General features: G+C 42.8%; 1 protein-coding gene across 6 annotated transcripts in view; it reads right to left on the bottom strand.

Annotated features, from left to right (window-relative positions):
* Positions 1 to 476: 476 nt before the first annotated feature.
* Positions 477 to 13,690, bottom strand: part of LOC135552448 (endothelin-converting enzyme 2-like) — a 103,933-nt gene continuing 90,719 nt past the window's right edge. For 5 of the 6 annotated variants that reach the window (XM_064984082.1, XM_064984083.1, XM_064984086.1 and 2 more), the window contains 10 exons: positions 8,584 to 8,698; positions 8,052 to 8,162; positions 5,799 to 5,897; positions 5,486 to 5,563; positions 5,250 to 5,353; positions 4,827 to 4,937; positions 4,680 to 4,747; positions 4,326 to 4,516; positions 3,882 to 3,977; positions 477 to 3,477 (listed from right to left, as the gene is read on the bottom strand). In XM_064984082.1, the coding sequence (XP_064840154.1) occupies positions 3,301 to 3,477; positions 3,882 to 3,977; positions 4,326 to 4,516; positions 4,680 to 4,747; positions 4,827 to 4,937; positions 5,250 to 5,353; positions 5,486 to 5,563; positions 5,799 to 5,897; positions 8,052 to 8,162; positions 8,584 to 8,698 (1,150 nt within the window). In that variant the 3' untranslated portion in view covers positions 477 to 3,300. The remainder of the gene's footprint in view (positions 3,478 to 3,881; positions 3,978 to 4,325; positions 4,517 to 4,679; positions 4,748 to 4,826; positions 4,938 to 5,249; positions 5,354 to 5,485; positions 5,564 to 5,798; positions 5,898 to 8,051; positions 8,163 to 8,583; positions 8,699 to 13,690) is intronic. The other variant, XM_064984087.1, reaches the window with a different exon arrangement.

Consider the following 13,690-nt stretch of genomic DNA (forward strand, 5'->3'; position numbering starts at 1 on the left):
AAAACAGCTGTACCGTAAGTTCCGTATGGAATATTTGGATTCTGCACACAGCTATGAATAGCAGAGAAGTAGATGAATATCCCATTCACTCTAACTTCTTGTCTAACTTGTTGCAGTATTGGTCAAAATAGACATTGCTTGCCAAAATGTTACAGAAACTGATGTTGGTGCTGTTACTTAAACTCCTGTAACTTTTGATGTGAATATCATTTTTGTCTCCAACCTCCAGATTTGAGTAGCAGAGAAGTAGACGAAGCTGGAACACTTGACATTTCTTGTCTAAGTGGTTGCAAAGTGGATTTATTAGCTGATTTGTGTCACAAATTGCTTGATTTCACTTTCAAAGAATGTCACTTGGAAGTGATGATGTCACAATGTGGCACTTGAGTTTCTTGAGAGATCCAATGAAAGCAGAAGGAGGAAAAGAGGACAAGAAAGTGAAAAACGGAAACAGTATAACAGTTTTTTGCTGTGTGTAGACTGAGGGGGAAAAACAATTTAATACATTTTAGAATAAGGCTGTAATGTAACAAAATGTGGGTCTGAATACATTCTGAATACACTCCTTTATTTCAGTTTCATTTTTTCTTGTTTTTTTTTCAGCAGAATGTGGTACTACTGATTGGTCAGTCTTTCCATACCAGCTAGTTGGGATATACTTGCCACAGAAGATACTGCCAGCTGTATCTCAACCATGGGCCATAAAAGTCACTAAAGTGATGTTATTGAGTGAAGTTATTGAGTAAATCATGTGAAAAGTGTATGACTGGATGGCTGAAGAAATAAGAGAATTGTGGAGTGACAAACTGGTACACAGCACATCAGACCAGAGAACACTTAATGGCATTACCTAGCTAATTAAAGGCTTTTACACATGTTCAAGTAAACATTTTTTAAATATAGATCTGTATTTCATTAAGTAAATATTCAAGGCTCACCCTGACCAACCCGCTACATGTAAGCACTTCCCCCTGACCTCTAACCCCTGCCCGTGTGAACCTCGTCATGGAGCTTTGAGGATACAACGCTCAGATAGAAATGTTGTGTACAATAGACAACTCTCTGTGCTAGATATTTGATTTCACAAAATGTACGAGAATGGCCGTTATAATGAACTGGAAGGATGCATCATATTAGCGTCCTTTATTGTTGCGAAATTGAATGGTAGATTTTTCTGAGACACTCTTACTAGGGCAGTTCACCGAACACGAATGCTTCTGATTGCAGACAATATCAACTGATTCCAATTGGTTCACCTCATTGTCTTACATTAGATAGCACAACTCCATCTGCATTGAAGGACTAGTGTTGCATTGTAGTGTCTTGTAGTGAAACAACCTTGCAAAGTGACGACAAGAGCAACTAGAGATAAAACATTTACATAGCTTGAATGAACAAGAGTTGAACAGTAACCCGATGAACAAAGGTATCCTGTACCCACCCTGACTTACGAACAGACAGTCTGTAACACTCTGAAGTGGAGGATGTACAAACAAGGAGTTCTTTAGAAACATATCCCTTCCTTTTACATATCCATTCATTTCAAATTAGTGTTTTTTGGAATGTGAGGTGAAATCACTGCAGCTGACTTGACATTGTTGATAGTTCAATTTAAGTGGGGATGAAATATCAAAGAATTCTGCACACGTGCACACCTGTGCACAACAGATGCACCCACACACAGACACATACAAGCTCACGCACGCACACACACACCAACACAACCACGTGCATACACACATATGCACAAATTGTCCTTTCGCAATGAAGCTGACAGCTTAAACACAGTAAAAATCAAGCTTTGAAGGTTGTTCATACACACACACACACACTGAACATCACTCCCAGAGAAACAAAGAATCAACTAGACACTAGGAACAAAACAAACGAAAAAAACATATTTGGCAAAAAGCAGTTTTAAAAATGAGAATCTCATTTCAATTTTGTCAACTTCAGAATATGCCAATAACAACAACAGCAACAACAACTAAAACACAGATAAGCAAGTGGTGAGTGCCCTTACTACTGGTGTCACAGCCAGTCCAGCACTGTCTGTAGGTCCCAGAAGGACTTTTGCCCATCTTGTGGTTGGATGTTGATGTTTCCCCTAAGTACAGATCTACGATCAGCTTTCCCTCCCCCAATCTTAACCTTAACCATTAGTGGGGAAACTAAACCCAAGATCAGCGTCTAGGGGCAACGTCACCCTTCTCATGGTTGGATCAACATTGTTAAGTGGCATTCCTATGTACCCTTTCCTATGTATTCAATCTACTCGCCACCGATCTTTAAGAAATGGGATAGTTATAAGTGATATTGTGGCAATGCCTATCAGTAGGCTTCAATATTGCTTTCACATGTCCAGTGATTTTGCACAGTAGAACATTGTACATCGGAGAGGAGGCAATTTTTGTTGTATTAAGATCCCCCACACCTGATGCCACAGAGGGTGCTGAGTGGTATCTTTGAGGACCCACATACGCCAGTGCATTTCCTGTGAAGCAACAGAGAAAGAGAGCTGAGCCTTAATGGATCCATCTCAAATGACACCCTATACAAATGACACCTCATAGGGCACTACTATTTACCGGAGCCACATTGTACTATATGTATACTATATAGGACATGCAGACCAGAAGCAGTGGTGCTCTCTTGTGGATGTGCCAAGGCAAGTAACTAATATAGAGAATAGGGATGGCATTTGAGATGAAGCCATATACTTCCTGTGAGGTCAGAGGCAGATGAACCCATCCTGTGATGTCACAGCCAAGTTTCTGCGCTTCCTGCAAGGTCACAAAGGCAGCTGAACCCATCGTGTGATGTGTCATAGTGCCTTCAGTGAGAGCCCTAATTCAATAGAGGGCTCTGGTTTAAATTGTAAACAGGGCATACAGCAAGGACAGTGACGACACAGAAGCATAGAGAAAGGTGAAGGGATAGACAGCCCCTAGTGGCTTCTCCTACCCGGCCCCCTACCAAGTCTAGAAAACAATAAATAAAATGTGCCTTTGTGCCCCACCGGTGAGTGGGGGGCGGGGATGGAGAAAGAGGAAAAATACCATAACACTAGAAATACACACACATCAGCTGATGACAACATTTCTCTCCACGCACATCCCTCTCCCTCACCTGGAGTTGGTCCTGCTCTACCCACAAACCGCTAGTGATCCAGTATCATGTACAAACAAAAGAGAATTAGAAGAAAAAAAATCTGATGATTAGTTAGAGGTTCTTCTCCTCCTCTTGTTTCTCCATTTCTCCATTCCACAGACAGCACCCCCCCACTGGTTCTCACAGGCCCTACCACACCACACAGCGGTGACCTGAGTTCATAGGGGAGCCAGTGGGGCACTGGAAGTGCTCAGCAAAGTCTGGCGAGTTGGAGAGGGTGCCGATGACGCGGTATTTTGGGGGGCTGTGGGGGTCCGTCATGAGTCCTTCGTGGGCACTCTCAGGGGTTCGCACGGAACACCACACCTGAGAGAAGAATAGTCTCAGTGAGTAAAACAGGCAGTAGCAAAATGATTCTCCTATCGGGCTGCCAAACTGTTGCATATTATACTCACTCTATTCCCAAAATGGTGTTTTATTCATTTGTACTCATGTTTGTCCATCCACTTCTCCACTCCAACAGTAGATGTAATATTCCAATCTTACCATCACCCTCAAATCCATGTGAATTCACTCTCAATTCACCTTACATCATGATATAGGGCCAGGAGTTATTCCTGAGAGCGTGAACTGACTAGGAAAAACTCTGGCCCCAAGTTTTAAAGCTTCTGACATGGTCAGGCAAACCTCAAACCTAAAATATGAGTATTTGATACATGAACTCTATCAGGATGTGTGTAATGCATTTTGTGGACACTCCCATCACCCACCTGTGCAAATCCCACAAAGAATAGTTGGTCATTGGTCAGGTTGACTGCTGGCAGCCTCTTCTCCTCACCGTTCTCCTGCACCCATGCCTGGTACGCCTGAACACAACAGAAAAATCCATTACTATAGAAACATTAACCACCACTCTGCTACCCCTGAGGTGAAGTATAGTATAATAAGAATCATGCTGCCCTAGATCCCACCACTGCCACCATGGGAAGTAACACTGTAATAACTGTAGTAAAAGTAGCAACTATGTAATTGCTTTATAATTACATAGCAATGGCTTTGGCAGTAATGGGGTTGAGCAATAACCTCTCAACTTCATTACTGTTACAAAATAACAACATACGACGGCTAATAAATACTACAGTGATTACTAAATTACTACAGAGACAGTAGGGGAACTAAATGTAATGTGTTATCAAGTAGGGAGACCCACTCACATTATAGGCTGCCTTTAGGCCTCCGTTGTCAGCAATGTTCTCTCCCAGCGTCTGCTTGCCATTTATATGCTCCCCATTGATGGTAAACCCATTGTACTGCTCCACCATGCATTCTGTGCGGTTTTTAAACGATTCCACAGAGGAATTTTGCCACCAGGGCCGAAGGTTCCCGTCTTTGTCGTATTCCCTGCCTGATTAAGGAAAAATCATCTTAAAAAAAATAAGAACTATCTTTACAAACACGCACACTTAGTAATCATGTCTGTGCATGCATGCCGGTGTGTGTTTGTCAATGGGTGTTTTGTGAGGATGCATCCATGAGTTCTGTGGAATCTGTTAAATGCGGACACTAACCCTGGTCATCAAAGGCATGAGTGAGCTCGTGTCCCATCACTACTCCGATCCCCCCGAAGTTCAGTGCTCTACAGAGAATTTACATGGAGTCAGAACAGCAACCACACTCACACTCACACTCACACTCACACTCACACTCACACTCACTTGGGTTGATCCTGGGCATAAAAGGGTGCCTGGAGGATTCCAGCTGGAAAGACAATGCCATTCTTGGTGGGCATGTAATAGGCGTTGACTGTGGGAGGGGTCATACTCCATCTGGAAGGAAGGTGGCAGAGCCGTGTTTTAAAAAAGAAAACCTGTGAAAGTTGTTGAGAGAGGGAGTGCTAATTGTCATTTCTGGAATGGGATGAATGGAATGGTATGTCTTTGATAATGTTCCATTCATTCTGTTCAAGCCAATACAATGAGCCCATCCTCCATGACACCAGACACCACTGGAGCAAACAGCATCTCAAATAATGTAGTGTTTGAACAGTCAAATTTGTGCACTTAGGGAATAGAGTACAAATTCCAATCGAATGATGATGGTGATGTTGATAATGATGGGTGTAGCTGATGAAGACTCACTGGTCTCTGTTGGGCGGCTTGCGGAGCTGATCGGCCATCACCCTGGCGGAGAAGTTGTAGAAGTTGAGTGCGTTCTGGAAGAAGTTGTCTTCTGAGACATCATACTGTGGAGAGAGAGACAGGGACAATAGAGAATTACTCACTGATCAGAAACATAAAACATGCCTTGTTTAAAGAAATCACAGGGTTCAATGTGTGGTTCAATCATGACAACTCAACAAAAGGCACTAACTCACCCCATCATAAACATCATCCAGTTCTTTGGGGTCCAGGATGAAGTCAGGAAATCCAATCATGTCATAGATGGCGTCCGCCTGAAAACCAAGAGTGAAACAAGGATAAGACAGGTCAAGAAACTTCCTGGTTCCATTATTTGGAGGTCTGGACAAAGAGGACTAACTACTGTTTTGTAACCTGTAAACCCATATTACTCCCTCTCCCCTCTGTCTCTTACAGATGCGCAGGGACGCAAACACACGCACAAACACACACAGAGATACCCTCTGGCACCCATACATATGTTGTCACCTACTGGACAGGCTATCTGACCTTGTCCTTGGCTGCCTGACGCGTTTGTTTGTCCATCCACTTGAGGTGATCAAGAGCATATTTGAAGGCAGTACGGATCTCATTGATCATACCCTCTGCCTGTTAGTGGGGTGAGAGACAGAAATTAAATGTAAGAAAGAGGGAAAGATGTAGATCCTTCTCTTGCAATTACACTCAGATATGGACTAAATACCCGAGGCAATCTGAACCGGCCAATCTCTCCTGAATTATGATAAAAAAACAAGAAAACTTGTGTGACCTATTTCCAACCTGTATAAACTGTTAGTCCTCCCTCTGTGCCTCCTCTCGATCCCCTTCCACATCTCTCTCTTCTATTTGCCCCTCTCTTCTCTACCCAATAACAATCTACCTGTCACGCCTGCTCTCCCCCCCGGTGCGCCAGGCTCCACAGCATTACGCACTACTGACACTATCAGTACGCACACCTGCTTTTTGCTGTCACGCACATCAGTGTATTATTGAACTCAATCACCTGTTTATTACCTCCCCTATATTTGTCAGTTCCCCATCTCTGCTCCCCGCTGCTGCATTGATTGTCGAATGTCGTTGTTTTGCCAGTGTGCTAACGCTGTGCCTGTCTTGTTTCATGTCTGTTCCTTATAAAAAATTTGACTCCCCGTACCTGTTTCTCATCTCCGACGTTGGTCCTTACTCTACCATTTAATGTTACATTTTTTGTCTCCTTTAGCCAGTCTCTACTTTCTATATATTTGCCTCTCCCATCTGCAGGACAGGGAACTATCACTAAATGAGTATTTCATTAATTTCAATCATTTATAATAATTGAAAATAAATATAACATTATAAGCTTTACAATTCATAAGCATTTATATCATTATACAGATCATTTATACAGTGCATTCGGAAAGCATTTAGAACCCTTGACTTTCTCCACATTTTGTTACATTACAGCCTTATTCTAAAATGGATTTTAAAAAACAATCCTCAATCTAAACACAATACACTTTGATGTCAAAACAAAAACAGGTTTTTATACATTTTTGCAAATGTATTTTTTTTTAAACGGAAAAAATAAATTTCCATAAGTGTTCCGAACCTTTACTCAGTACTTTGCTGAAGCACTTTTGGCAGCAATTACAGCCTTTGAGTATGACGTTACAAGCTTGGCACACCTGTTTTTGGGAGTTTCTCCCATTCTTCTCTGTAGATCCTCTCAAGCTCTGTCAAGTTGGATGGGGAGTGTAGCTGCACTTGTCCCGAAGCAACTCCTGCATTGTCTTGACTGTGTGCTTAGGGTCGTTGTCCTGTTGGAAGGTGAACCTTCACACCAGTCTGAGGTCCTGAGTGCTCTGGAGCAGGTTTTTGTCAAGGATTTCTCTGTACGTTGCGCAGTTAATCTTTCCCTCGATCCTGACTAGGCATTCAGCAGGCAACATTTTCACAAAAACAAGAAAAGCATTCAAATAAAATCATTTACCTTTGAAGAACTTCGGATGTTTTCAATGAGGAGACTCTCAGTTAGATAGCAAATGTTCAGTTTTTCCAAAAATATTATTTGTGTAGGAGAAATTGCTCCGTTTTGTTCATACGTTTGGCTAAGAAAAAAATCCAAAAGAAGTTAATAATGATGGAAGCCACTGTGTTCTTGGGAACCTTCAATGCTGCAGACATTTCTTGGTACCCTTCCCCAGATCTGTGCCTTGACACAATCCTTTTTCGGAGCTCTACAGACAATTTCTTTGACATTTTTTTGCTCTGATATGCACTGTCAACTGTGCGACCTATGTGCCTATCCAAATCATGTCAAATAAATTGCATTTACCACAGGTGGACTTCAATCAAGTTGTATAAACATCTCAAGGATGATTAATGGAAACAGGATGCACCTGAGCTCAATTTCAAGTCTCATAGCAAAGGGTCGGGAATACTTACTTAAATAAGGTACCTGTTTTTTTTTTGCAAACATTTCTATAAACCTGTTTTCTCTTTGTAATTATGGGGTATTGTGTGTAGATTGATGAGGTATTTTTTTTTATTTAATCAATTTTCGAATAAGGCTGTAACGTAACAAAATGGGGAAAGAGTCAAGGGGTTTGAATACTTCCCGAATGCATTGTAGGTATTCATAAACATTTATAAGTATTTGAAATATCTTATTAATGAAAATTACAATAATATCTTGGCAAATAGGATCCTCTTATGATGACCTTTCATTAGGCCTACACATGGTAACCACTAGGGTAAATGCAGTTGTGCGTCAATCATACTCACAATCTCTTTGCTGTGTTCATCAAACGTTGCTTTGACAAAGAGTGCACCCAGGGCAAAGCCGAGCGTGTCATCTGTGTTCCCAATGCAGGTCTGCCATCGAGGTGTGCAGGACTGAGCGAACACACACACACAACCGAGATAAGTCTCACCAGCTGTTTATATTTTTGGTTGTGAAACGTGTGTGTACTGTAAGTGTGCTGAGGTAGCACACATGGCTTGTTATGAGCCCTCACAGTCTCACATAAAAATCACCCGACTCAGATTAAGCCTAGTCCTGGACTAAAAAGCATGCGCAACAGAGAATCTCCATTGAAATATATATATTTTCTAGCCTTAATCTGTGTCTGGGAAACCAGCCCTAACAAGGTATTTTCTGAAATCCTGGCTAATGAATGACATAAGTAAGAATATGCCTTTGTACCAAATGACACCCTATTCCCCAGTGCACTAATTTTAACCAGAGGGCCCTAGTCAAAAGTAGTGCACTACACAGGGAATAGGTTGCCGTTTAGAGCCCAGCCTAAAAACACACCTTCTTGGTTCCATACAGGCTCTCTAGCAGCTTGTCCTGGGCGTTCTCAAAGCGCTGGTCCAGACTGGACACACCCTTCTGCACCAGGTTCCAGATCATGTAGTTGTTGAGCAGGCTGAGAGACGGCGAGAGACGGGGAGGAAGAGGAAATGAGGATGACAAGGATGACGAGGACAAGCAAAGAAACAACAACGACAGTCAATGGTTGGGGATTCCTCATGGGCAGAACTGGATGCAGGGACGTCATTATGATGTTTTTCATGAGATTATGGTCAGGTCAGATATTGATTGTATATGGAATTTTGGTAACACTTTAAGAAGACCATATGCAAAATGCATTATACAGCAATATACAGTTGAAGTCAGAAGTTTACATACACTTAGGTTGGAGTCATTAAAACTTGTTTTTCATCCACTCCACACATTTCTTGTTAACAAACTACAGTTTTGGCAAGTTGGTTAGGACATCTACTTTGTGCATGACACAAGTAATTTTTACAACAATTGTTCACAGACAGATTATTTCACTGTATCACAATTCCAGTGGGTCAGATTTTTACATACACTACGTTGACTGTGCATTTAAACAGCTTGGACAATTCCAGACAATTATGTCATGGATTTAGAAGCTTCTGATAGGCTAACTGACATCATTTGAGTCAATTGGAGGTGTACCTGTGGATGTATTTCAAGGCCGACCTTCAAACACAGTGCCTCTTTGCTTGACATCATGGAAAAATCAAAAGAAATCAGCCATGACCTTAGAAAAAAATAGTAGACCTCCACAAGTCTGGTTCATCCTTGGGAGCAATTTCCAAATGCCTGAAGGTACCACGTTCATCTGTACAAACGCAAGTACGCAAGTATAAACACCATGGGACCACGCAGCCATCATACCACTCAGGAAGGAGATGCATTCTGTCTCAATGAGATGAACGTACTTTGGTGTGAAAAGTGCAAATCAATCCAAGAACAACAGGAAAGGACCTTGTGAAGTTGCTGGAGGAAACAGGTACAAAAGTATCGATATCCACAGTAAAAGAAGTTCTATATCGACATAATCTGAAAGGCCGTTCATCAAGGAAGAAGCCACTGCTCCAAAACCGCCATAAAAAAGCCATACTTTTTGGAGAAATGTCCTCTGATCTGATTAAACAAAAATATAACTGTTTGGCCATAAATGCCCTTCGTTATGTTTGGAGGAAAGGGGGGTAGGATTGCAAGACGAAGAACACCATCCCAACCGTGAAGCATGGGGGGTGGCAGCATCATGTCGTGGGGGTGGCAGCATCATGTTGTGGGGGTGCTTTGCTGCAGGAGAGACAGGTGCACTTCACAAATTAGATGGCATCATGATGTAGGAAAATTATGTGGATATATTGAAGCAACATCTCAAGACATCAGTCAGGAAGTTAAAGCTTGGTCGCAAATGGGTCTTCCAAATGGACAATGACCCCAAGCATATTTCCAAAGTTGTAGCAAAATGGCTTAAGTACAACAAAGTCAAGGTATTGGAGTGGCAAAATGGCTTAAGGACAACAAAGTAAAGGTATTGGAGTGACAATCACAAAGTCCTGACCTCAACACTATAGAAGATTTGTGGGCAGACCTGAAAAGCATGTGCAAGCAAAGAGGCCTTCCAAATCTGACTCAGTTACACCAGCTCTGTCATGAGGAACGGTCCAAAATTCACCCAACTTATTGTGGAAACCTTGTGGAATGCTACCCAAAACGTTTGACCCAAGTTAAACAATTTAAAGGCAATGCTACCAAATACTAATTGAGTGGATCTAAACTTCTGACCCACTTGGAATGTGATGAAATAAATAATTCTCTGCTATTCTCTACTAGTATATATTCCCCCCCAAGCAGACACATCGATGGCCCAGAATGAACTTTATTTGACTATATACAAACTGGAAACCACATATCCTGAGGCTGCATTCATTGTAGCTGGGGATTTTAACAAGGCTAATCTGAAAACAAGACTCCCTAAATTGTATCAGCATATCGATTGAGCAACCAGGGCTGGTAAAACCCTAGATTCTAACTTCCGCGGCGCATATAAGGCCCTCCACCACCCTCCTTTCGGGAAAAGCAGACCATGACTCATTTTGTTGCTCCCAGCCTACAGACAGAAAATAAAACAAGAAACTCCGGTGCTTAGGTCTGTTCAACGCTGGTCCGGCCAATCTGATTCCACGCTTCAAGACTGCTTCGATCACGTGGATTGGGATATGTTCCGCATTGCGTCCAACAACAACATTGACGAATACGCTGATTCGGTAAGCGAGTTCATTAGAACGTGCATTGACGATACCCATAGCAACGATTAAAACATTCCCAAACCAGAAACCGTGGATTGACGGCAGCATTCGCGTGAAACTGAAAGCGCAAACCACTGCTTTTAACCAGGGCAAGGTGACCGGAAACATGACCGAATACAAACAGTGTAGCTATTCCCTCCATAAGGCAATCAAACAAGCTAAGCGTCAGTATAGAGACAAAGTAGAGTCGCAATTCACCGGCTCAGACACAAGAGGTATGTGGCAGGGTCTACAGTAAATCACGGATTACAAAAAGAAAACCAGCCACGTCGCGGACCAGGATGTCTTGCTCCCAAACAGACTAAATAACGTTTTGCCCGCTTTTAGGACAATACAGTGCCACTGACGCGGCCCGCTACCAAAACCTGCGGACTCTGCTTCACTGCAGCTGACGTGAGTAAAACATTTAAACGTGTTAACCCTCGCAAGGCTGCAGGACCAGACGGCATCCCCAGCCACGTCCTCAGAGCATGCGCAGACCAGCTGGCTGGTGTGTTTACGGACATATTCAATCAATCAATCCTTATCCCAGTCTGCTGTTCCCACATGCTTCAAGAGGGCCACCATTGTCCCTGTTCCCAAGAAAACTAAGGTAACGGAGCTAAACGACTACCACCCAGTGGCATTCACTTCTGTCATCATCAAGTGCTTTGAGAGAATAGTCAAGGACCATATCACCTTCAACCAACCTGACACCCTAGACCCACTCCAATTTGCTTACCTCCCAAATAGGTCCACAGACAAAGCAATTGCAAACACACTGCACACTGCCCTAACCCATCTGGACAAGAGGAATACCTATGTGAGAATTCTGTTTATCGACTACAGCTCAGCATTTAACACCATATACCCTCCAAACTCGCCACCAAGCTCGAGACCCTGGATCTTGACCCCGCCCTGTGCTACTTGGTACTGTACTTCCTGACGGGCCTCCCCCAGGAAGGTAACAACATCTCCATTCTGCTGATCCTCAACACTGGGGCCCCACAAGGGTGGGTTCTGAGCCCTCTCCTGTACTCCCTGTTCACCCACGACGGTGTGGCCATGCACGCCTCCAACTCAATCATCAAGTTTGCGGATGCCACTACAGTGGTAAGCTTGATTACCAACAATGACGAGACGGCCTACATGGAGGAGGTGAGGGCCCTCGAGTGTGGTGTCAGGAAAATAACCTCAAACAAAGGAGATGATTGTGGACACCCCCCTATCCACATCGACGGGACAGTAGTGGAGAGTAGTAAGGTTTAAGTTCCTCGTCGTACACATCACGGACAAATTGAATTGGTCCACCCACACAGACAACGTTGTGAAGAAGGCGCAGCAGCGCCTCCTCAACCTCAGGAGGCTGAAGAAATTCGGCTTGTCACCAAAAGTACACAAACTTTTACAGATGGACAATCGAGAGCATCCTGTCGGGCTGTATCACTGCCTGGTACGGCAACTGCTCCGCCCATAACCGTAAGGCTCTCCAGAGGGTAGTGAGGTCTGCACAAAGCATCACCGGGGGCAAACTACCTGCCCTCTAGGACACCTACACCACCCGATGTCACAGGAAGGCCATAAAGATCATCAAGGACAACAACCACCCGAGCCACTGCCTGTTCACCCCGCTATCATCCAGAAGGTGAGGTCAGTACAGGTGCATCAAAGCAGGGACTGAGAGACTGAAAAACAGCTTCTATCTCAAGGCCATCAGACTGTTAAACAGCCACCACTAACATTGAGTGGCTGCTGCCAACACACTGACACTGACTCAACTCCAGCCACTTTAATAATGGGAATTGATGGGAAATGATGTAAATATATCACTAGCCACTTTAAACAATGCTACCTTATATAATGTTACTTACCCTACATTATTCATCTCATATGCATACGTATGTACTGTACTCTTTTTCATTGACTGCATCCTTATGTAATACATGTATCACTAGCCACTTTAAAACCTGTTAGGGCTATGAGAAATACTGCCCCCTTTTGGATGAATGGTGTGCCCAAAGTAAACAAAAACAAAAAACTGTCAAAAATTGCTAATATATGCATATAATAATTATTATTGAATAGAAAACTCTCTAAAGCTTCTAAAACCGTTCGAATTATGTCTGTATGTAAAGCAGAACTCACAGGGCAGTCATTCTCCCAAACTATCTCTCCCTCCTTAGAAAATTCCTCCAACTTTGACGTCATCGCCCCCACCCTTCCCAACCAGCTATGGCTCTGGGAACAGTTTCTATCTCTTCAGCGCGCTCCCGTCTTACAGTGAGACGTGCAATGGAGAAAATAGCACGAGCTTTGACTGCTTGGTGGGCCAAACACTTAGGTGTCACGAGTTTTCAGGAGCGCGCTCTGGAAAAACAGACATTTTTTTCCAAGCTGGTTGAAGTGAGTTCGTTACGTTTGATTTAATCGCCAATTGTTTTGTACGTTAAAAACATCCTAAAGCTTGATTCTGCATTTAGTTTGACCAGTTTAGTCGACATATAATATGTAAATTTGAAGTTTTGATGCGCAATTTTCGTGACCAGAAGTCATTTTTGGGGTAATTCACCTGAAGATGTTAGCTTTTGCTAATACAAAGACACACCAACTGCAACCAAACGTTATATTAGGTAAGTATAACTCCTTCCACGGCATTCTTGTCGAAGACCATCAAAGGTAAGGGAATATTTATGTTATAAAATTGTATTTTTGTCGAATCCAACATAGTAGAGAAATAACGGCTGAGCGCCGTCTCAGATTATTGAATAGTGAACGATTTCTGTAACGTTAAAAATAAATGT

The sequence above is a fragment of the Oncorhynchus masou genome, chromosome 13, assembly GCF_036934945.1.
Source record: "Oncorhynchus masou masou isolate Uvic2021 chromosome 13, UVic_Omas_1.1, whole genome shotgun sequence".
In the NCBI taxonomy this organism is placed as follows: domain Eukaryota; kingdom Metazoa; phylum Chordata; class Actinopteri; order Salmoniformes; family Salmonidae; genus Oncorhynchus; species Oncorhynchus masou.